The 25,018-nt window shown below is 44.7% G+C and overlaps 1 protein-coding gene across 4 annotated transcripts in view; it reads left to right on the top strand.

Moving 5' to 3' along the window:
* hoxb3a (homeobox B3a) overlaps positions 1 to 23,691 on the top strand; it is a 39,331-nt gene extending 15,640 nt beyond the window's left edge. Inside the window, exons 1-4 of one of the 4 annotated variants that reach the window (XM_041958002.1) lie at positions 466 to 1,461; positions 9,688 to 9,754; positions 17,288 to 17,991; positions 21,796 to 23,691. In XM_041958002.1, coding sequence (XP_041813936.1) covers positions 17,406 to 17,991; positions 21,796 to 22,652 — 1,443 coding nt within the window. In that variant the 5' untranslated portion in view covers positions 466 to 1,461; positions 9,688 to 9,754; positions 17,288 to 17,405 and the 3' untranslated portion in view covers positions 22,653 to 23,691. Of the gene's footprint in view, positions 1 to 465; positions 1,462 to 8,212; positions 8,266 to 9,687; positions 9,755 to 13,562; positions 13,994 to 17,287; positions 17,992 to 21,795 lie in introns of those variants that run through there. The other 3 variants (XM_041958005.1, XM_041958004.1, XM_041958003.1) reach the window with 3 other exon arrangements.
* The last annotated feature ends 1,327 nt before the right edge of the window (positions 23,692 to 25,018 follow it).

The following is a 25,018-nucleotide window of genomic DNA, read 5'->3' as shown; positions in this document are numbered from 1 at the left end:
GCTCTTCCTCTCCTCTCTCAACTTTCTTCTCCCTCTTCCTCTCCTCTGATCGCTCTCAGTTTGACTCCATGTAATAACCAACATCTGGCCCTGGCGCTGGCAGGACGGACAGGCAGGTCACGCTGAACCTCGCTAACCCCATGGCGCACCTCAACCAGACTCACTTATTGGACAGGAACTAGAACCAGAACCCCCCCCTCCTCCTCTCAGACTCCCTAGTCTCTATCTGTCAGTCAGTAGCCAGGTTCAGGAACAGTTCACGGTGCCAATCCGTCAGGAAAGCCAGGACGAACAAGCCAGTGGTCCTGGCTGGGAGAAACACCGGCGGAGAAGCGGAAATAGAGCGAGGGAGTGGAGGGAAGACAGGGGTTATCCGTGATAGTCTTCACTGTCCCGCAGATAATCAAGGGGACAATTAAAAACTATTTTAGAGACAAATCAATTTTATTTTAATCCGCAAGGGTGCAGGTCTCAAGCTACCAGTGAACAAAGCAACAACAAAGTAACAACGATGTGTTTTGCTGAGTTTAGGCGATTTTGAACCAAAAGGAAACAGCCTTCAGGAATGAAGGAAGCAAGGAAAGTGAGGAAGAAGAGAGTGGAAAGCATTGGAGGATCTGCACCTCTCTTTTGGTGAACAGAGAGAACAGAGGATAAAGAAGAGGAAAGAAAGAGGTAGAGAGAGGTAGAGACAGAGGAGGGGAGCCAAGGGAATACAGCGTCACACTCAACCCAGAAAAGCTCTGGCAGAGGAAGCCGTTTTATTTTGGAGGCTCGCTCAGCATACTGTGGGCCCAGCGGAGCTCGCGCCGTACCCCACTGTTTGCTCTCGTGCCGGTAGATAGTGTAAAGCTTCAGGACAAGAAAAGCGCGAGCACTGACTGTGGTGCTGGCCAGGCACGCACCGGCCCACTACACGCGGAATTTTGCAGCACAGGCGGAGGGGGGGTGGGCGCGCGCACGCGGTGCGTTTTAGGGTAAAGTATCACCGCGAGCCCCAGACCGAGCAGTCCCCGCCAGCTTGTGTGTTGTAGGTAGGCTTGATTGTTGGAGATTTATGGCGGAGTCATTTCAAGATTTATGGCTTTTCCCACACCGGGCACGCAAACGCTTAGCGTCTCCTTTACGTTGTGTTTAGTAGGCGTTCTATTAGACACACCAGTATTATAACTGCACGTAGCGCGCGCTTTAAACGGCGGGTTTAATTGGCATAAATGTTGTTTTAGTGCTATTCTGGACTCCAGTACACGTCAGAAAAAAACCAAACTGTCGACTGCGCGTAATTACGCAGCAGTCGCAATCAGGGAAAAAAATACGTCCAAGGTTTTCCAAGACGGGATTCTCTGGTTTTCTTTACTCCAGCCGTTGTGTCCGTCCGTGTCCAAAACAGACTGCATCCAGAGGAAAAAAACACAACACCAGCAGGAGATCCAGGAGGAGAGACACGCCGAGAGAGCGCAGGTAAGGTCTGCCGGGATGCTTCTCGCTCAGTGTCCCGGTGTGTGTTCCCGATGCGTCCCCATTCCACGCGCTCCGCCGCTCGACATGTCATTAATTATCTGTTGTGTGACCGTGGTCTCTCTCGAACTCGCATAGGCATCCGGGGTGTGCCCGCGTTCAAGCTCTACTGCTAGCCAAAAACTTTTTTTTTCTATGTGTGTGTGTGTGTGTGTGTGTGTGTGTGTGTGTGTGTGTGTGTGTGTGTGTGTGTGTGTGTGTGTGTGAAGGCAGCTGAAGACAGATGCCTCAGAATAGGTAACAGACAAGGAGGTGAACGGGCCGCCTAGCCATGCTCTTTCTTTCTCTCTCTCTCGTCATTTTAAAAGAAGTTTACTGGCAGAATGAAGTGCGATTTGGACAGAGAGGTGTGTGTGCGCGTGACACAGGGAGAATGAGTCGTAGTGAATAGGGACCTGACGGCTAGGTGTAGAGAAAGAAGACGCATGTTAGCCACGCTGTGATTTATGATAGTGTGAAAAGATTGCTTACTCAAGAAGCCGCCCCCTCTCTTTCTTTCCCTCTCTCCTATCCACAAATTGTCATATCCTTCCTCCCCCCAACACACAACAAATCCACAAATGGCCTTACAAAAACACATTTATCCTCTAACCAGAACTAAGCAAAATCAGTCAAAATGGCTATAAATAAATGCATAATGAAACCACTTCAGTTTGAATTATTACAAACGGACTATTATTCCATAATGATCCTAATCCACCCTTATCCTGGCTAATGCGTGGGGTTTCTTATACCAGCTAGAGGTAGTGTTGGGTCCATTTAATGGGAGATTTGAGGGGTATGAAACCACCATAAGCAATCCATGAATGTAATCATACTTTGCATGCCCTGAATGCTGGAATTTATGTCCATAACAGCACAATACATACATGTGCATAAATATAATTACACGACTCAGTCACTGGGTCTGACTTCTGTTGATTCCTTTGTTTTCAGGGAATAAGATTTCAGGAATAATTTTTTGAATTTTTCAGTCTTTCAATTTGTGTGCTGAACTATACAGGTTTCATATCCTCAGATCTGTTAAGCAGTGCATATTGTTGTACAGTGTAACTATTACTAACAACTGACCTGACTGGACTTGTGGTTTTAGTATCAAGACGGTCAAATAATAGATTATTAAGTGTATTTTACAATACAAATATGTGATTGTCTTTAATTAACACGTACTTGATCTTCTGATGGTGACCCTATACTAAAAAAAAAAAGGTAGAACACTACTCTGTTCCTGATTGGACAAATGTTGCAAGATAGTGTTAATTAATGTTTAGATCTAAGGGGTCACAAGATGACTTACATAAAATTAGTTTCATTTGATTTTGCTTCGTTCTTATGAGCACATGATAGTATCATGTCTACATTAGCCGTGACTAGGGGTCTCAAGAAGCCATTTCTTCATTTCAGGAGGTTGCAAGCCAAACAGATTGGGAGCCACTGCCCTGTACTGTATGTACGTCACATCGAGTAATAGTTGGGCAGCTCCATTGGAGGGTTGCTTGACCTTGGTGGTTTTTTGCTCACTTCCGGGTATTGAGGCTTTAAAGTCACGAAAAAACCCACAGCGACTCCAACACAGCCGTGATTTAATTGATTTTTTCATGCATCACTGACAAACTATGGGCAAAACACCAATCAGAGTAAAATAGTGGGGGCAAGCAGCAACAGCTAATGCTGTCATAGTGTATAAAGGCTGACAGGTCTGGCTGAGATCCATGCAGCCGCTTTCTCCTGCTGTAACAGGCTTAATGGCAGGCCTGTCTGCTGCTGGGCCAAGTGGCCTGATTATATTACAATCACTGACTTCTTTTTCTGATCCATGTGTCATAAGAGGAGCATGTTGTTAGGAAATAGATACAGGCCTGTTGTACTGGTGCAGGTTGTTCAACACTCAGTGTAATGAGGCCTCAAAGCTATACAATAACAACTTGGGAAAATCCATTTTTAAGGCAATGCCAAACCACAAATTACTACAGATGCATATCACTGAGTGCTCTGAGTCCCTGGGAAGACTGCAGGAAACTGTCATTTCTGACCAACAGGCAGCCACAGTTGCTGTATGTCCTGAAATTCAACATCCAGCGTCGGTCAGACAACTGGATACACAATGACAAAATCCCTGAAAAAGATGCTCAGTCATTGCACTGAAGTGGCTTTCAGAGGTCAGCCACAAGCAGCAACCATCCTGCTGCAACCCTCAGGAATACACAGAAACCAGAGGAACTGTGCATGGGCCTGCAGTGTAAGTCATTACTAACATGGGTAACTTCCCACTGTTCTAAATACAATCTGAGAATTAAACATATTAAATTTTACTGTGCCTTAAACTGACAGGCCTGCTTTATTTACAGCACAGTGTGTTGTGACTAACACTGTGCTAAACCTTCAAATCACTATACCAGTACACTTTTTTCAATACTAATCAATATAAGCTTTTAATATAGAACATGCAAACCAGATCTACTCTTTGGTACTGGTGCATATTTCAGAAACCGCTTGAAGTTTTGGAAAACATGTCAGCATTTAGGTGATAGAACAAAACATGCTGACACAGGCTAAGCTTTGAATTTAATATTTGAATACCATTTCTGAACTTTATTTTGACATTGGTGCCCAGCCAGAAATGAAACCTCTACAAACCTTTCCTTTTGCGATTTTTATCTACCACTCTGAGCACACACACACACACACACAGGCAGTCACATTCATCCCTGTTCTTCCAATGCCTGACAGACTTGGTGAGCTTGGCACTTTTCATGGCCCAGGAACAGAAAGGGCAATGTGACCCCCACACCCCACCTTCCTCTAAACCACCCCCAACCACGCTCACCCTCTCTCTCTCTCTCTCTCTCTCTCTCTCTCTCTCTCTCTCTCTCTCTCTCTCTCAGCATCAGGGCTTTCTTTGAGTTGGAGGTTAAAGATTAGCATCTCTGATAAAGATTAACTCTCTGTCAAAGGAAGGCGCTGATGACATGAGTTTCTGATTCAGGACTGTTGGGGACACAGGGGCGAGCCCTTCAGTGAGATGGGTGACCCTGCCTGCAGCAAGAGAGGAGGAGGGACATGGATAAGATTTGCTGCAATTTAAGACAAGATAAGACAATAGAATGTAACAGGTTTTGAGTAAGTGAAGTGAGTGTGTCTTAAGTTAGGTTTTGATCATATCTGGTCAAAAATGGCTTGGTTGACTCAACAAGACCTGAAAAAAGAGGTTTCCATTAAAGGGAGATTTGATTTTTGCTAGTGAATAGCAATTTGGTGCAAATAAATCATTTTGATTTCAAAGAGGAAGAAGCCAAAAGACATCAGCCTCTAAGCCAGTCCACTTCCTGTTTGTGATTTGTTGAAGTCTAAGTTCAGCTCTGATTGGAGGTAAATTTGTGCATGATCCCTGCAAACTCTTCGGAGGACATGAATTGATTTGTCCCCTTCTGCAGAAGCCTGTTGCTTAAACAGGATTCAAATAGCTCTTTTGTACACAGGATGAGGCTCAGTTATTTGTCGACAGCCGAGAGCAACAGACTTTATAAGTAGACGATTTGGTCAGATTTTGTTCACAAAATAAGGGGCTGCATATCGTTACAGCAGACGGTGGCATTTCTTGTGACATGCCTCAGTTCTCACTCTGGTGTACAACAGATGTAAAGCTGTTAGATGTAACTGAGAAATGGCAGTCTTTAGAAATATGGTCATACACACCCATGGAGGTTATGTAATTTAGACTGGTTGTGAAATGAGTAGCCTGCAATCTGTACTCACAGTGTTCCTCATGAATGCACGTCAGTTCATTCCACAAACCTTTATAATGCAACAACAGAAAAGAAGAATGAATAGATATGGTTGTGTTGTAGGTTGTACATTTCAAAATAAAGCTACTAAACTGTCAGCGTATAGAAGCTGTTTGTTTCCTGTTGCTTTGATATGTACAGGCATACCTAACTGATAACTGGGTATAGGTAACTGTGCGTGGGCACACTTTAATTAAACGAACTGGAAGGAACATGCAATGTGTCTCTCTCAGTTCGTCTCATTATCTTGCCCTGAAAAACAGTGTTGAAACTTGTGTGTCATCTGCCCAATGGAGGAGGGGAAGAGATGAAATGTGTTGCAGTCTGTCGTTGCTTGCCCATTTGGTGTGGCTTTGGCGTGGTGTTAGTGATGCTTCTGCATGACCGTTCAACCTCATTGCACTTCAAGGAAAGCTTCAAATGGACTTGATGAAAAATGTCCCTTTGGCAAAAGAAGCATGGATATTTACTGTTCTTTGGGGAATCCGATGGTGATGGCGGTGGGTGCTCTGGTGGCCCAAAAAGGTCAAAATCTCTAGAGACACACAATTAAGCACAGGTATTGTACACGTTTTTATTGTTGTTATTTTAGAGAAAATGGATTCAACTATTAACCAAAAAGTTAGTTGAAAGCGCATGTACTATTTGAACAAAAGCTGGGTTTTGATAAATGGGTTTTAGTGTGAAAGTAATGTAAAACCAAACTAGTAACCAAACTTGTAAAATCTACTGTGAGAGAAAAGGCGCAGGTAAAACAAAATTGTCACATGATGTCAGACTACTAATATGTAAACATCTGTGTTTAAAATGTGTGTGTCTAAAAAGCACATGTGCTATGTACTGAAGTGAGACCAAAGCAGGGAGTTCAGCTTCTGGGAAAAGAAACCAGATAAATCCTCCAAACAAGATGAGATTCTAGCCATGGACATCATTTAAGAAGAATGTAAGAGGCCAGAAGCCCACTGATGTTGCAGTTAAGTCAGTCAAACCCAGAAATAGGATACACAATATAAAACATTGCATTTCAGCCAAGCAGAAAACAATTAACCTGTTGTTAATGAATAAATCTTACACTTAATGTCTATACACTTTTGTGTTGGAGTTGGTAGAGATTATTTTCAGGACTCACAGTTTTGTTTTCTGTTAGCCTGTTACCAGCTGTCTGTAGTTTCACATCAACAGTGACAAAAACAATCCCATGACAGTTAAAATGTATTTCCTGCATTTAAATGCTGTCTTTTAAAAGCTTACTGGTTTAAGGATTGAATCATAAAATAGTTCATGAAAATGGGATTGTCGGGCCCATGGGTTGATCATTAAAGAAGTGAGCTATTGCTCCTCCAGGTCAAAGGTCACTTTTGGAGAGCTGTGCACCAATATATCACAGTGTGTGTGCTTCATGGGAGCTTTCAGCTCCTGTGTTAATACCACAGGGTACTTTTTTGTTCTTGTTGTTTAAGGTCACACAAGTAGACAATGAAAAACTCTACATTAAACTTTTAGATCAAGTTAATCTGGAAATACCACAGCTGTTTATTTATATAGCAGGCAGACTTTAATAAACACGGGAAATAAAGCTGTTCTGCAGCATATGTGTGTGTGTGTGTGTGTGTGTGTGTTTGCGTTTGTGTGTGTGTGTGTGTGTGTGTGTGTGTGTGTGTGTGTGTGTGAGAGAGAGAGAGAGCGAGAGAGAGAGAGAGCTTAGGCTGGATGGTGATAGCTCCACCAGACCAGGCAGAGATAAGAGCAGAGTGAAGAGATAAAGTTTGTTTAGCTCATGTGAGACTTAAAAAAAAAAAAAATGAAGATGCAACAGAAAAGCAGCAACATCAATCCATCCATCCATCAACATCATAACACCCCCACACACACACCCACTCCCCCAAACACACACACACATTCCTGTGAGGACACTCAACAACACTAAGTCCAAACCTTGCCCCAACCCCAACCTGAACCTCATTTTAACCGAACCCTTAAAACTAAGTCTGAAGCCCCGAAAGTCCGGAACAGTCAAAAAGGTCTGAATCTCACATTAGTTCTCACAGAAATAGCTGTATAAGTACAAATACACCTCCCCCACCAATTCAAAAAGGGGGAAAAAATGCAGCGGAAAATGTCCTCAAAATTTTAAGAAAACTAGTGTTAGCTGTAAGAAGCACAGAGGATTTAAAGCCAAAGCACTCATTTAAAAATGCTTCCCTTTCAGAGTGTTTATCTCACAGATGCATTTAGCTGTAAATAAAGTTACCATGTTATTCACACCACTGGCTGGATACTTTAAGGTCTATCATTGTATATTTTAAGAGATCAGTACACAGGAGAGCAGCCTGCAAAGGAACTGCAGGATTCAGGTAAAAGCAGTTTATTAAGTTCAAATACAACATCTCAGGTAGGCTACCTATCTCACAAAACTGCTCCACTGGAGTAAATGTATGACAATTTGAGTTTTTTTTCCTATCCACCCATTCATCCTGTGGCCTCCCAGGAGTCTAAACCTTTAAACACATGGTATTAAATTATGCACAGGCAGGCCCTTTGTTGCGTCCACGGATGTTGCTGCTGTTTCTGCCACTGCTCCATCCTTAATGTCAAGCTTTCACTGCAGCCAACCTGAGAGAAACACTCTGCGCGACATTATTTTATTTGGATATCCATCAGGAGCACTGATTTCATACGAAGTCCCCCTCTCTCCCTCTGCCTCCTCATCCACTCAAAATTTGGCTCATCAGCTGTTCTGGGGCTGTGGAGGCGGCCTCCTCCCTTTGTCTCGGCCTATAGGCTAGCTGGCTAAGCTAGTCGGCCCCTGCATCACTTTCTGGGCAACTTTAGACTAGTCCACTCCTGCTCCGTGGCTCCTAATTTCCGACTAACCCTCGGGGCTGAGGGGGGGGGACACAGGGAGGAAACCCGGCTGCTGCTGCTGCTGCTGCTGCGATGGGGACGGACGGCAGCCACAGCTGTGCGTGAGTGCATGGACGGACACAAAAAATAAGTTTATAGTAGTAGTAGAGGTAGTGGTGATGGTGGTGATGATGATGATGGTGGTGGTGGTGGTGGTGGTGGTGTAGGCTGGTACGGGGAGCTCGGGGGAGCTTGCCTTTGATTTATGTGTTTGGGAGAAGCTGTCAGGAGCAGAAACAGAAGCAGCGCGGGCCGCAGATTTTATTCCAGCGCTTTAATAATATACAGCAGCAGCATATGCTGCAACACGGACAGCTCCTCATCCTGCCGTCCTGGATCCGATTCTACTATTACACTATCCACCTTTAAACGATGCTTCCCACCGCCTGCTGCAGCGGCTGGATGGATAGCTGCCGCTGAGTGTCCGCCCGGTCGGCCGGGATGAGTGCGCCCTTTTTGGGTGCTCAACACCCGGGCCATAACACTAAGTGTTGTCCGGGATGTGTGTTTTCTCTCGGAGTGATGCTGAAGTTATTTATGGGCTACGTGGATGTGGAGCCGCTGGGAAACAGCTGTTCGCCTTATGGGGCCGCTTCTCCTCCTCGTTTGCTTCTCTCTCTCTCTTCTTTCTCCTTGTCGGGCCATTTCGAAACACATTTCCAACTTTCTTTTTTTTTTTTTTTTTTTTTAGAAGTCATTCTTATTGCGACTGTTCTAGATTTGTTAATGCAAATAGTTAATATGTGTTAAAGTTGAATTTTCACACTAGGCTGTAAATGATGTTTTTATGATAATTTCCATTTAGATTAATGGGATCAGGATTTAGACGCACCCCATGTAATTCCTTTCTATTTTAGATACTGACTCTATTTTTGTCGGAGCTCCTGGTACTTGATATATTATTAATGTACCAATTTATGTATTAACGTTCTCAAATTATTTCTCTTATTATTTTTTCTCTGCTTTTAAGCATTACATCCTCGAGGACAGACGTGTCGTTTCACTATTACTTTTATTGGTCTAAAATCTAATCTGGAATTATGGATAATTTTATAATAATTTCGAGTCTTTCTGTCATGGGAAGGAGCGCCACTTTCCCTCGTTAAATGTTTAAGACTTTTCCAACAGAGTGCAGCCCATCTCAGAGATTTCCTCCGGCTTTAAAGCACAGGAAAACATGGTAGATAAACCATGTTTTCCTGTTAGGATGTGTAATATGATAACCAGAATCAATAAGATCTCGGATCACTCCCAGCCTCTTATTACTTTTATTCCGGGATTTCACCGGGAATAATTCCAGGTCAGCAGTACCTGTCAGCGGCGGCTCCTGTCCCAGCCGTTCGATTAGACTACAAGAGGTCTGTGCACTGTATCGGATTTTACCAAGACCTTTTGATTCCATATCTCCATCTCTTTCTTTCCCATATTTTCCCCTCCCTCTATCTCTCCTTCTCTCTCCCTTTCCCCCTTTATCCTGCAGTTCTTAGGAGCTTTCTGGAAGCCGTTTTCTTCCACCGACGCATCGGGAAATAAGCGGAAATCTTTCGGTGAGTCCTGTTTTACTTTACTCTTTGTGGTGCTGTGCGCGGTTTGAACGAGGCTTTCAGTGTGTGTATTTGCAGTGCAATCCATGGCCACATATTTAGACCGTACACAATGTGGCAATTTCGTTAAAAAAAAAAAAACTCCTAATTGCACGTTAGACCATTTATGCGCTTTTATTCTGAATTCTCCAAGTACAGACAATTAAATCTGTTCATCCCGCCTTTTAAAATATCTGCGGTGATCAGGACAAAGTATTTAAAAAAATGTTTGTTTTTCTTTTTGTGCTATGTTTTTTTCTTATAATAATAGCAATAGTAATAATAATAATTCTTATTAGTATTAGTATTATCATTATTTTGTAGCCTGCTTTTAAATGTCGATGACGCCATATTGAACGCAGTTGAATGAATGTGGAAACTGTGCAGGAAGATGTTGGTGATTTTGTTGCTGACGGTTTATTTAATATAACATCATTTAAAAATCCACTCAAATTTGTAGAAAAGTGGAGCCGAAGGCGTGCGAAATGTGTGTGTGTGTGTGTGTGTGTGTGTGTGTGTGTGTGTGTGTGTGTGTGTGTGTGTGTGTGTGTGTGTGAACGGTGTATTATAGCTAATGTAATGACACGTGCTAATGTAATAGCTATAACCCAGAGGTGTGAAGGGCAGTGTGATGGCCGCGGGTTACACACAGCAGGGTCAGTCCATCGTTATTAAAACAGCGCGTTGTAACTGCGATAATGACACTAATGCTAACACAACCAGGAACAACAACAGCAAGGAAAGTAACAGCAGCATTAAATAGCTCACAGTTCAAGTTGTTTTCATTTAGTCCACATAAAGAAACAAACTTTACAAATAATTCTTCTTCCTTAATTTTTGATAATACTTTATCCTTGACAATACAACTGTGGGTAAAATATGATTTTAATCCCGTAGTCGGAGGAAATTCCTTTGTGTCATCCTCAGTGGCCTACATGTCTGAAGTCCTGGGGGAAAAGGGGGGGGAAATGGAGAGAGGACTTCCATGCTTCTGCAAGGCTGAGAGTTTCAGCTGTGAAACTCAATATCCGTGACTCGATCCGAAACACGGAGCCGTCGATGCGTGTCTGCCATCCAAGGAAAATAAAGAATAACTGCCATCCTTTACAAGCGCCGGCGTGCTCTTACAAGTCAATACATACATGTGCTCCGCTTTGCGTCTTTCTCCACATGCACACTGTTGCTCAGTGGAAAAGAAAAAAAAAGACAGACAGACAAAAAAAATTCGCTGATTAGTGGTTTGGTTAATGAGTAAAGAGCTTTTTCAGCAGCAGCAGATCATTCAGTCCGCACAAAGGCTGGTGTGAAGGAAAAGTTGCAGATGGACACATTTCAGGCTCCCACCTTCCACCTACACGGAGCTCATCCTCTCATTGCAGCAGCCCACAGCGAATGCTATCTGTTTTAAAGTTGGGCTGTTTACACACACACACACACACACACACACACACACACACACACACACACACTGGCGCGCACACACACACAGGCGCGCACACACACGCTCCTGGGTGCGAGAAAACTCATAAATCTTACGTAGCCATAAACGACAGGGGTAGCGTCCTGAATAATAAAAATAGAGAGAAGTGGGAGAGAGAGCTCTGGAGACAGAGAGGGAGAGAGAGAGATAGTGTGTAGGTGTGTTAGTGGCGGAGGGGGGTATGAAAACATCGTAAGACACCTTCATATTTTCATTTCCATTTTGCTCTCGCCTGTCTGTGTCTCTTTCCTTCTGGGCTTTCTTGCCACTCTTCTGAGCTTTTTTTAGCCAGCTTCACCTCTTTCTTTAAACGTTGCTGCACTTCACTCTCCTCTTCCTCCCATGAGTGCTACAATCAAAACACAGGGAAGAACTCAGACTCGCTTGTTTTCTTTCTTTAAAAAGACCTGGAAGTGGAGAATTTAAGGCCTGAGCTTCTCTTGCTGCCACACAGCGCTGTTGGAGCTGCACACATCATTCCTTTCACCCCTCTCTTCATTTCTTTCATTGTTCCTGCTGTCCGGGCCTTGTATGTCAGTCTCCTTCCTCTTCTTTTCATTTACCTTTTTCTGTGCATAAGCAGCAGCGGGGGGAGACGAGGTGTTGAAATCTTAACAATACAGAAGTGTCTAGTTTCTACAGGGAGACATGGTATGAACTGCAGGAGGGGCTGTGTAAAAACAATGATTTAAAAAAAATCTCACTTCCTGGAAAAGTAGGGTGAGGGAAAAAAGGGAGCAGCAGTTTTCTCATGTTGCTGCAAAATGTCTCCAAATATTAATTCACCAAATTGCCCCAAACGGCTGAACGATGAGTAACCTGCAGTGTAAATGAAGTCATTCCTCCCAAAAGAGCAGTAAGCATCTAATCTACATATCTCCACTCACTGAAGTTGGATCTGGCTGTTCAACTGATTTTTCCACTCTCAAATAAATGCTTTATTTTCAGTTCTAGTGGCAATTTAACTGGGCGTAAAGATGGATAAAAACATGAAAATATAAATACCATCAGCCATTAAGGAGATATTTGATGCATGGGCCTTAACATTGCCATTCAGCAGAGACATGTGCACACAGTGAAGGTGGTGTGAAATAAGAGCTGAATGGTGCTCTCAGCTGTTTGCTTTAGCCTGTCTATCCCTCCACAACATGTCTGTGATAGCTAGTCTGTCAGATGAGGATGTGCAACACTAGTGCAGCTTCTGAGACTGGTATTGTAGTTTATTTATTAGGCTGTTGTGTAATTTGTATCCTACATCTGTCATTTGTTGACGCTAGCATATATAATTTTAATTTGTATGATCCCGGCTAAGCAAATGTGCTGCTATCTTTAAAATGGTCCAACAGCTAGCATCAAACTATGGCTGATCTTGTGTATGGCTGTTCTCTGTCCTCATCCTGATCACCCTGGTCCATCCTCCACAATATCACAGCCAACAAGAGTCCAGTGTAAGATGTTTTGGCCTACTAGCATATAGCCTGGTGATTAGAAAAGGAAGCAAAGGGTAAAGATAGATGAATTTTTTTAAAAGGCAAAATAAGAGTTCCACAAATGAAAGCTGAGACTTGTTTGTTTTATTATTAGCCAACGCTAAATATAACCTGGGGAGAATAGCGGTTGCTGGCTGGGCTGTAGCGGTGTTAGATGAGGGTCCGTGAAGTAGCCTCCGCACCTGGTTGTAGGGTTAAATGTGCGTCTCACTTCCAGCCAGTTAAATTAGCATAATCTGTGAGTGACGCCGAGCTGCCTGATGGTTATTTCCTCCGTTACAACCCGGTGAGCGGTGCTGATACCCGATCTGCTTGTCAACAACAGAGTGAGAATACTTACTAGGACACCACCACCACCGCTGCTGCTACTACAGGCTCTTACTGCAGCTGCTAGCCGTGTGGAGTAAGACCACCACCTACTATAGCCTCCCAGAGACCGAGGCGAGGCGGGAGCACAGACCCAAGACGCGGTGGGAGAGAGACCCGGAGAGACAGTAGAGAGGAAGAAGAAGAGGAGGAATTAAAGAGAAGGACAAACAGCCACCCCAAAATGCGATGGGGTGACATGTTGTGCCGGACTTGCTCCTCGGAGGCTGACTGACTGACTGGCTCTCTGGCTGGCTGGGTGACTGGCTGGCTGTGTAAGAGGCTAAAAGGGAAAGAATTTTGAGGCCATTGTTATCAGCCGGCGGCGGTGCAGGCAGCGCTGGTGCTGGGGCGGAGGGTGGAGGTGGAGGGGGGGTGGGGGGCGCGAGCAGGCAGCAGGCAGGCTCCCGGTAAGCTCGTTCAGCTCGCGCGCTAGCTAGCCTGCCTGTAGCTTATACCAAGCCTGTCCGTTAATTCTGCCCGTATCGAGCCTCCCCCCTCCCACCCCACCGACGTCTCGGGTCCGCTCGGCTCTCCTCCGCCAGCCGTTCATGCCACACGGTGCTGGGTTCGCCGCCCTCGCGCAGCCCGCTCCGCCGCCGCCGCTGGCTCCGGGAGGTGTTGTTGTGGTGGTCGCAGGCAGCCGTGCTAGTCTCGAGACAGCACCAGAGGAGCAGCGGGTTTGCGGAGAGAAGACGAGAGGAGGAGGAGGAGAGGAAAACGGGAGCGAAAGCGAGCGGATTCGTTATTTATTTAATTATTTATTATTGTTATTGATTACCCAGCGAACGTGCGCGAGGACTAAACTGTGATGCGGTGTTACTGGGTCCGTGCCCGACTGGACCGGGACCACCGGTGCTAAGGAAGGTAAGGAGCATCCCCGGCGGGCGGGCAGGCCGGCCGGTGATGCACGAGCTCAACAACAAACCAGAAATACAGAGTGTGTTTGTCCGCGGTGCAGTTTGTGAGCGGCGGAGTGGCTGGCTCAGTGATTTATGGCCCGTATGACTTCAATCCCGGTTCAAGAAGAGTTCACAATGCTTTAAGCTGCCGTAGCTCCCCGCCGCAAGCAGCCCCCCTTCTTCTTTCGGCCTTCCATCTCTGTCCTTTATCTTTCTGTATTTCCCCCCTCCTCTCATTTCTTCTCCTTTTCTGTCCATGTCTTGTCCTCACTTATGGCTATTTATTTACAAAGCAATGGCCGACCATTTTTCTATTATGGATGATCCACATCTACCTGGCGTTGCCTCCTCGCGGCCCTCCCTTTCCTTCTTTTGATAATATCTGACATTTATTTAGCCCAGTTCTTAAGATGTTTAAATTCTGTCATTTTATTCACTCATGGAGGCTTCACTGTTTGGTGATTTCAACCCAAATGGAGGCCATGAACATAGCAACAATAGCTCTGATCAGGCCAATCGTTTATTGTTTGTGGGCTCGGCTCCATAAAATTTGCCCCCCCTCTCTCTCTCTCTGTCTGTTAATGGGATAAGGAATACGTGGATTGTCCAAGTTAATGCATTCTCTCTGTGTCTCCCTGCCTGCATAGCTCTTCATGGCAGGCGCCATTTGTAATTTTATATCCCAGGATAAAACACAGACACTGGACACCAAGGCCGACCTCTCTCTCTCTCTCTCTCTCTCTCTCTCTCTCTCTCTCTCTCTCTCTCTCTCTCTCTCTCTCTCTCTCTCTCTCTCTCCCACACACACACACACTCTCTCTCTCTCTCTCTCATGTTTTTGTTTGGGTGGCTGTTTCTATGTCACTGTAAGTGGATTATTCAGGGAGGCGTCTAGTAAAGTTGGTGATTGTATTAAGCTGTAGACCTACAAGCCAGGGGCAGAGACATTACGTGTCCCGTTTAATGGCGAAACAGCAATATGATTTAATAACATATTCCTCCTACACTCACTGCCACGGCCTCTCTCCCTCTCTCTCCCTCTTTGGGACTATTCCTCAGAGTAAATAATTAGGATTCCAGCTTGTCTACTAGAAAGATAAATGGCTGACATGTGTGACGTGCTGAGAGCTGGATTAGGGCTGGACCGTGTGGTCAAAAAAAAAAGAAAGAATAGAGAAGAAAAGAATAATAGTAATATTTTAAAAGGAATTACTCTATGTTAGCGCAGTTTTTACTCCATAATGAAAATATTCGTTTCTGAAATGGGATTTATTTATTAGTTCTCTCTCTCTCTTTTTTTTTTTTTTTTTTTTTTTTTTTTTTTTGTTGCTGTTTTTAGCGATCGCATTTATTTATTCTGGGAATCACCATCTAGGCCTTGTGTGCTACAGGCGTTAAAAATTGTACCCATATAGTCTACATGAATTACATGTGTCATGTAGCCACACAAGCAGGCCCCAGACGACTGATGATTTCTTTCATCGTGGCTTTTTGTAGCGCACGCTTCATATCTAACGTGTCACGTTATTTTCGCACGCGCTTTAGCCATTCTTTTTTGTTTTTCTGCATTTATCAGTAATGAGGTCGGTCAACAGGCCGACAAACACACACGGAGCTTCAGCTTTCTAGCACTGTTAAATAGAACTGGTGGCTGCGTAATGTCTGTGCGCGCTGCTGTTGGTATTAACCCTGGGAATGAATCTCTGGCGTCGTGGAGCTGGTGAGCCTCAGTAGTTAGCTGCAGCAGCATACAGAGGCTGACTTTGTGTCTTGATGACAGAGGAAGCAGAGCCGCTTCACCTCCACGTCTCCCCGTTCAACATTTTATCTCCAGAGGAGAAATGAATGCCAGGTGCTCTCTCGCGCCTGACAAGTCGGCCTCTCGCGGCCACAGGCCCACCCCAGCGGTGAGCGCAAGATAGGGAGTCTATGGGGGCTCACACTGCTCTTTCTTCTGCCTCTCTTTTTCCCTTAAGGGGCCATGATAGAGCACTCTGGCCACCCGACCCTAATGAATAAGTAACGCGTGAAGCTTCTTCCGGTGATTCTATCTATCTATCTATCTATCTATCTATCTATCTATCTATCTATCTATCTATCGTTGGCTCTTTTGTTTAGACCTAAATCCCAGTGTTTTGTTTGTGTATTTGTTTTATAATCCTATAGATTCGCCATATTGAAAATATAAAAATAGAAGCGTCTGGAAAATTATTTATATCTTTAAATCTAACACCGGTCTAAAAATTCAAAAATAATACATTGAGAGATATTTCCAAGGAACAGAGAGATTTGCTTTAAATGTCTCACCTTCGTTAATTCGCTTTTCTTTGTTACTAAAAACCTTCATAATGCGCAGTAATGTGTATGTCTCTCCGTGTATGTTCTTCCGGCCTGTTAAAACAAATGTGCTGTGATGCAAGAGCAGGCTGTTATTCAGCAGCAATGATCGCTCCTGGAGACAGACTCCTGTGAGTGGGGATGAGTGAGGTAACAGCCGAGCAGGCGGAATACAGTAAATCGTGCGTAAGGCAGAGGTTGACAGAAATAGGCTACCTACATCAGTCACGACAGAAAATATATGCAGGCCACACTTACTGCCGCCATTACACAACAAAATGCCTCGTTCAGCCTGAATAACACCAGACACGAGGGGGTAGTCTTTTATTACAAGAACATAATTCCAAATTAAATGAACTTATCGAACAAGTCGAAAAACACGGCATGTAGTAATAAGTAATAGTGAAAACAATACTGAACAGCGATTTTATTCCGTTTTTTTCTTAGATTCAAAGGTGAAGCATCATCCTCATACTTGGATAGACTGCTAAAAAATGAGAATAATTGCTGAATAACACAAATAACTACTAATAATTCTACAACCTCTACCATTATTAATATTAAAAAAAGCTCTCACACCTCAATAAATGATACTTAATAATAATAACAATAAATATGCTTAATTACACGTGCTTGAGGTGACATGTGGAAATTCAACATTAATAAGTGAATAAGTGTATGCATCTTTTCATGTGTGTGTGTGTGAGAGAGTACAGAGAGGGAACACAGTTTGCCCTCCTTGTGCCCCCTCCATCAGAGCATCTGCAGGCTGTGCACTGGGCTCAGAGGGGAGGGGGAGGGAAAGGGGGGGGGGGGTGAGAAAAGAAAAGCAGTGGTTTCTATTCATGTCATGGTGCCTTTCATTGCAGGAAGATGGATTTATCTCTCTTATTTCTTTATTCTGCCTCTCCTAACCTTTTAGGTCAGATTGCAGGGGACCGTTGGAGAGACACCGTCACGTGACCCCCGGTACCAAATGGTCTTCCGGCAGTGGCTCTCAATAAGGACCGGAGCACAAGACGCCGCCACTTCTCTCAGAAATGCAGAAGACAACATACTACGACAACTCCTCGACGCTTTTCGGTGGCTACTCGTCCTACCAGGTGCAGGGGGCGGCAGCGGCAGCAGCTGCCAACGGCTTTGGGGGCTACGATGCCCCGGTCCCAGTGTCCCACCACCAGCCGGCCTTCCAGTCGGCGACCCATCTGGATGTGGATTCGTACCAGCGCTCTGCCTGCTCATTACAGTCGCTGGGCAGTAATAGCAGCCACCAGCAGCAGCAGCAGCTAGCCAAGACCAAGGAGCTGAATGGCAGCTGCATGCGGCCCAGCCTGCCGCCTGAGCACCACCCTGGCTCGCAGGTGTCCCCTCCACTGCCCCCCAACCCCAGCAACGGTAATAGCGGGGCTCAGCAGCCGGGTGGCAGTGCTGGGGCCTCCTCAGTCTCTAAATCAGGCCCCAATAAGTCGTCTAATTCTTCCTCCTCCATATCGTCCTCCACATCGTCCTCCTCCTCCTCGCTGCCCCCCAACCCGACCTTGGCCAAGCAGATCTTTCCCTGGATGAAAGAGTGTCGGCAGACGACCAAGCAGAAAAACTGTTCACCCAGCAACAACTCTGGCAATGGTGTGTTAGATTACACCTGTCTCTGTCTCTCTGTCTGTCTTTGCTTTGATCCCCTCCCCATAGTACCACAGAAACCACATGGCCCAGCAGAATAATTATTCCTCCTACACCAGTCTCTCTCCTTCTCTTCCTCATTACTCCATTCCTCAGCTCCTTCTGTCCTCCTTATACTTCTCTCTCCCTTCATTTTCCTTCCTCATTAGCGTCTTTGTTCCTATTGTCTCGCCTTCTCCTTCCCATCACCACATCCCTCTTTCCTCACCTCTCTTATCGCCATCCTCTTTCAAGCCCCAGATCCCCAGGGGATTTAAAGGGTTTCTCAGACTATTATAGCAAAACAGGTTTCCACAGGCGTTGGGTCAGACAGGAAAATGACCACAGGCAACTAGTCAAGCTGGCTATTATTTATCAGTAGCTGCTGAGTGCTCAGGAGAACCTAAACATCCCTAAATATGGCAAGCAGTGAATTGTAAGACATCAGAGGTCAGAGGCATGGTCGTGTGACAAATATACCTGCAACATAGAGGAGTAAGTAAAAAGGTTAAAAGCAGCAAGGAAATGTAGATTTTTGGCAAATCAAATTCATATTCTTACTTGTAGGAAAAGAAAATTCAGTTATTTTTCTGTTGTGTACAAATGATACATGGATGTTTGTATTCAACAAATGAAGATCCTAAACACATCTTTGAATACAAATTTGTGCTTTCTTTTCAATAGTTCGATGAAGACTGCTTTGTGTGTCACACTGTGTGTTAAGTGCAGAGCTGGAGTCAGGAGGCGATTATCTTAGCTCATCCCTTTGTGTTGTTTCCTGGAGAGCAACAGCCAGGTGCTGTGACTTCTGGGAGACTTATCATCACAATAGGTCACCAGGGTTAGAACCTTCATGTGTCTACAGAGGTCTACATTAATACCTGAGTGTATCTGGTAACCACCGCTTTAGCTAGAGATGCTGCACAGAAGAACTGGGTGGGTGGATGCAGTGTTGTTCAACAAAAAACTCATCTCAAACCACCTGAAACTGAGCTGGGAAAGTTTAAGAAGAGAAAGGTATAAAATCTGAAAAGAGTTAGATGTTGAGGAGAAAAGGAGAACAGAGAGAGATATTTGGTGTTTGATAGGTATTCAGAGTCAAATATTAAGCAAAAGGACCTAAAAATGGACTCAGTAGAGAAACTTCCATCGCAATTTGTCTTTAAGCTGATTTTCTTATCAATGACAACTGAGCAGTCATGGGCTCGATATAGTAACAGTTGAGTCGGTCACAGTACAGTCAAGCTAACCAGCTGGCACAGACCTGCAGCCAATAGACTGCACACCTTCCTGCACTCACTTACCTTCTCCTCCTCTCTGGCACCTCCTCCCCCTCTCCTTGCTCTCCACCCTCTGGTTATTATTTGTGCTCTGATTGCTCTCCTCCCTCCCCTCTCTTGCCTCCTCTCTCCTCCTCCTCCTCTCCTCTTTGCACCTCCTTGGGAAGCCAGTGCAAGGAGGAAGATATTAACAGGCTGAATTTAAATGTCATGTACGATAACAGATGAATAGAATTTCACAGAGAGGGAGAATGACGTGCAGACGTTTGAAAGGGAAGACATTAGCAAGTGGGGAAAAAATACAAGAGGGTGATAAATTTCAATATCATCTGCATGTGATAACAGACAGGCAGATATGTTATTTGAATTGGTAGTTATCAATGAGAGAAAATATGTTCTGCCATAATGAATATGAGTCTCATATTTGTATTCAAAAAGCTTTCAGTTGACTGGGCAAAGAGTTGAGAAGAGATTAGACTGTTTATTGATGAGAATTTGAAACAATCATTTCCAGAATGTCACCGCTCTGTGAGACAGATGATGTGATGGTTACCTCTCTCATCTGTCTGACACCGTCCATAGAAATAAACACTGGAGTCAACTGTTTAGACTGTTCAGACAGATACAATTATGGAGAGATAGGATCTCAGCTCTTGCAGTGAACTGTACTGCATCAGCAGTTGTTTGCATGAGCACATCGCAAGCATGCACATAGACACATCGTAGCATTTTCATAACAGAGGTGTATTTGGCATTTACTCACAGAGAGAGATGGAAGTGGCACTATTGTCTGCACTAGTGTTTAGTATGGTATAAAATCAAGATGATAAAAAACAACAGCCCAGAGCTAGCAAAGTATCATCTGTTGCTGTTTAAGTTAACCTACTTCAGCAGCAAACCAGCATCTCCAACTTGTTTTGACAGCTTCAGAATTTCTGGGTTCAAATGCTGCCGGAGTTATTGACATGTTCACGCTAAACATCTCAATTCTAAAGACAGCTTAAGAATATAACATGATTAATTTTTATAGCTGTGTTTCTATTATTTACTCTCCCCTTACTAATATAAGTCTGGTTGGACATAATGTTAGAAACAACCCTCAGTATGACACAAAGAGCATCCACCAAGAAAGTCATGCGGTTGAATCAACACCTCTCTCAAACAGCTACAACAAAAGCTGGACATTAGAACGGTCATGAATGGAGGATCGATTGCGAGACTAGTTTGAGCTGGCTGTACGTGATAAACTGGTAACACAGTGTGGATAAACTAGCTTATCTGTCAGCTTGTTTACAACCTGTCTGATGGCACGAGCACTCATTCTCTGTTGGACCAGTTTTTATTGATGTTTGAAGAGCTCAGCAGTGACTTTGGTGACCGTGTTGTCATCATAACCAATGGAACTAATGGCCATTGTTGAAGAAATACACCTGAAGCTGTGGTGAACTGTAGTCTAACTAAAAGTTTTTTGCCTTCTCACAGTGGTGGCAGTACTGCTAAGAATGGCAGTAGTTTGGAAAATGAGAAAAAAGAGATTCTCATTTCTAATGCAAGCTGCCTGAATTTAGAACTTAAAAACCTATTTTACAGGTTATTTTGCAATGTAGTCATTATTTCTTCTTTCCTATTTGTTACAGTAAAAGCACATGTGTGAGGTTGGCTCTAGAATCCTCTTCTGATCAGCCAGGCTGTTTTTGTCTGACCATGCATTTGACTGATAAAGAAATGACATGTGGTTGTAAACAAATGATGTGAAGCCTCCTGCAAACAGTTTTTAGCAGAACTGATTGAAAGGATGAAGGATACTCATCAGCAATCAAATCAAGTATTTACAGTTATCACTTGCAGTCACTAAGATTGACTAACAATGCACCAGGTAGCATGTTTCCACTAGTGTGGAGCAAGTCTCTCAATACCTTACAGCTATATTAGCAGTCAGTCTAACTATCTAATAAATGTGGTTAGAAGTTTGACTTTTCTTGGCGAGCTGATTGAAGTGAGTACAGATCAGCCTCGGTTCCTGCTGTAATCGTTGTGCTGCAGCTGCTGTTGCTGTGGGGGGTTTGTCTTTCCAGTCAAGATGCAATTTAGCTGCCCTCGGCCAGCGCCGGGGCCTCCGTCTCTTAATAACTGCCACTGTTATGAAGTGTTGACAACTAATATCAAGGGATAATTCAGCCGGCATGCCCGGACCCCCCTCTGCTTTATTAAGAACCTGAATGCTTTCAATTTCCACCAGCATGCAGCTTGATTGTGTTTGATTCTCTCTTCGTCTCTGGCTCTCTCAGTTTTCATTTCATCATCTTTTTACCTCTTTCTGTCTCTTTCTTTTCTCATTGCCACTGTTTCCTTCCTTTTTGAACGTTTCTCCCAATTTCAACCTCTTTGTTTTCTAGGGTTATTTGGGCCCATAGTTTTTTCTTCATTTCAGTTTCCCTCTGTTTTTCTCACCTGGTCCTTCTCTGTGTGATGTTTTCTCTCCTCTCCTCAGTGTCAGGAGGAGCAGAGAGTGGTAGCAGCGGGGAGAAGAGTCCTACCAGCGGGTCGTCGGCGTCATCCAAGCGGGCTCGCACGGCGTACACCAGCGCCCAGCTAGTTGAGCTGGAGAAGGAGTTCCACTTCAACCGTTACCTGTGCCGGCCGCGCCGCGTGGAGATGGCCAACCTGCTCAACCTGTCCGAGCGGCAGATCAAGATCTGGTTCCAGAACCGACGCATGAAGTACAAGAAGGACCAGAAGTCCAAGGGCCTGAGCTCCAGCTCTGGAGGGCCCTCACCGACTGGCTCCCCACCCCTGACCATGCAGTCCTCCTCCAGCTTCCTCAACTCAATGCACCCCATGGGAGGGGGGGCAGGTTACGACGTCCCATCTCCGCCATCCTTTGGCAAGCCCCACCAGGGAGTGTCTTACTCCATGTCCACTGCCTACTCCAATGTCCCAATGAAGGGCTGTCCCCCCCAGCAGAAGTATGGCACCCCAGACCAGGACTACGGTGACCCCCATCCCCACCACAGCCTAGTGCAGGCCAACAGCGCTGGCTATGGGACTCCAACCAACATGCAGGCCAGTCCAGTCTACGTGGGGGGTGGCAGCTATGTGGAACCCATGCCTGGCTCAGGGCCCTCCATGTATGGGCTAAACCACCTCGGCCCCACGCCTCCCCACCACCAAACCATGGACTACAATGGCACGGGGCCCATGTCGGCCGCCAACCAGCACCATGTGGGTGGAGGGGGCCCTCCGGGTCCCTGTGACCCACCCACACACCCAACGTACACCGAGCTGTCAGCGCACCACACCTCGACTCAGGGCAGAATCCAGGAAGCACCCAAGCTCACTCACCTGTAGCAGGTTTGGAACAAAATGACAACGTAGGAACTAGTGAATATGACACAGAACAAGTAACACGACGTGACTCACTAACAGACTAACTAACATGTGGAGACTCTACTGCTGCAACGGGACGGCAGGAGAGACAGAACGAGACAGACAGGAGCCATCCAGTGGTTTGTCCTGTGCTCTGTAGCCACATCAGTGTTTGGCGATGCCTAGCCCCACCCTGTTTTCACTGCCTTAATCAATAGCTCTTCAAGTTTGATTAGGACTGGAGCTTTTACTGTTACCTTAAAAATGCAGATAATTTGATTTACAAGAGGCGAAGCCTGTGCCTATTATCAAGGCGCAGTTATGGACCCAAACCATTCATGTTGCCAAAAGTCAGTCAATAAAAGGTACATCTCTGCCCTGCAAAAGTACTGACATCAATGGTAGTTGCCAAAACCTTTCCAAGGATTTTTTGAGATAGGACCAAACTTACTGACTTTCTACTACTGAAACCTTCCATCCTCATACAGGAACAAAAGGAAACCAAAATGTTTAAACCATTTAACAGTGCATTATCAGTTTGTTAACTGCCCCCCAAAAAATAGTTAGTTAAACTTACACGTTCAGAACATCTTATTATTGTCAAACACATTATCAGTGATTTATTTTTCATTTTATCCATGTTTACACATGTTACCATGAACCTTTTTAAAGACATGTACCCTCTACTCTGAGTGTATTTCTTGGTCCCAGGGCAGTGAAGCATATTGTAAGCGTGGGAGCTGAGGTGTACTGTCAATTGTCTCCCACGTCCCCCCAGGGACAGTGAAGCTCATCTTGTGGCACTGGTGCAGAGACATATTGGCAGCTGTATGGCATAACAGGATCTATGGTGCGCACCATTGTTTAGTCAGTATTCAGTAGACTGATATTCTACACAGTCAATCTGATGACTGGAATATGGACTATTGTGTTCAAACACAGCTGATGTCTGAAGATGAGATGTCAGGTTTGATTAAACGTTTTTATCAAAAACCAAAAAAAAAAAAAGTTTAAAATGAAAGGAAAATCTCTCCGTATAATGTGTTGCATTTAAATCATTAAAATAATCCCAGAATTATTATTTGCTAGTCATAAAAGGATTCCTAATGCATTACTGGACTTTTCCAAACATTTTTGGTGTGGGTGGAGCAAATTGCAGAAGTAGTTAGGCTAGCATGTTGTAAAAAAGCCTGTAATGGCTCTGTTAGAGCTAGGATGTGGTTTAAAATTGTACTTTGATAATAAAATCTCCCCCCTAAGACACACACATATACAAACAGCTCTCCCGCCTGGTAAATGAAATAGTTGAGATTTTAATGGGCAGTTAACGAGGTGGTTAGATTTATGACACTGAGCTCTCTCCCCCTCCAGGCAACACATGTTGTTGTCAGCCGAGCTGAGCTATGTGGAGGGCTCTGCCTTTACATCAGCCGGAGAGAGAGAGAGAGAACAGAAATATATGGCTGGAGCTGGAGGAACTAGTCTTCCTCTGTTCCCCTCGTTCCACGAAGCACATAAAAACCACTGGACAGTCTTCCCCTTCACTGTCTCTTTTTGCCTCGTGCCGTTCCCGTCTCTGTCCGTCCAGACTGAATCACTACTAACCCTCTGTCTCCTGTCTGTGGCAGCAGCACATGGCTTCTAAAGGAGGCAAAAATTTCTCACAATCCGCCACAGACCACCCCTTACCCAACACACACACGCATACACACACACACGCACGCACGCACACATCCATCACCACAAATGCTTTCCCCCTCCCATCACTCTAACAGGGTTTAAGAAGCTATAAGCTCAAAGGCTGTGCTAAGCTATGTTAGCTAGTCACTCCCTCATACACACATGCACAGCAACGCTAAGCTAGCTTCCTTTCGTTGACATGCATCCACAGCCAGGTTAGCCCAGCTGTTGACATCTTCAAACAAACACACGAGAGGACATGGAAGAGAAATTTTTAATGTTCTTATTTTAGCACATCATCGACACAGGGTAATAATAAGAGTGGAGAACACTATTTATTTATGTTTGGGTAAGTCATTGCCCTCCTCTCTCTCACTTTGGAAGGGTTCACTTACATTAGCGGACACCAATGTGTTAAAGTCCACATTTTATATTGTTTTGTTTTGTTCTCACATATCTTGACTTTTAACGTGGATACAGGGTATATATTTGAACAAAAATGCATGTCCCAGAAATCTGAGCTGATGTGTATCACACATTTTGAAAACAGCTGGGTTTATTTGCTTGAACTGTCATTGAAGGCAGTTTGGGTTAACACACACGAGACCATTGCAGCCTGGTTCAGCCAGCGTCCAAAGCTGAACACAAGCTGTGTGTGTGGTTGACCC

This window comes from Chelmon rostratus, chromosome 17, assembly GCF_017976325.1.
Source record: "Chelmon rostratus isolate fCheRos1 chromosome 17, fCheRos1.pri, whole genome shotgun sequence".
In the NCBI taxonomy this organism is placed as follows: Eukaryota; Metazoa; Chordata; class Actinopteri; order Chaetodontiformes; family Chaetodontidae; genus Chelmon; species Chelmon rostratus.
The sequence above is the reverse complement of the archived record's forward strand: the minus strand, read 5'-3'. Positions and strand labels throughout refer to the sequence as shown.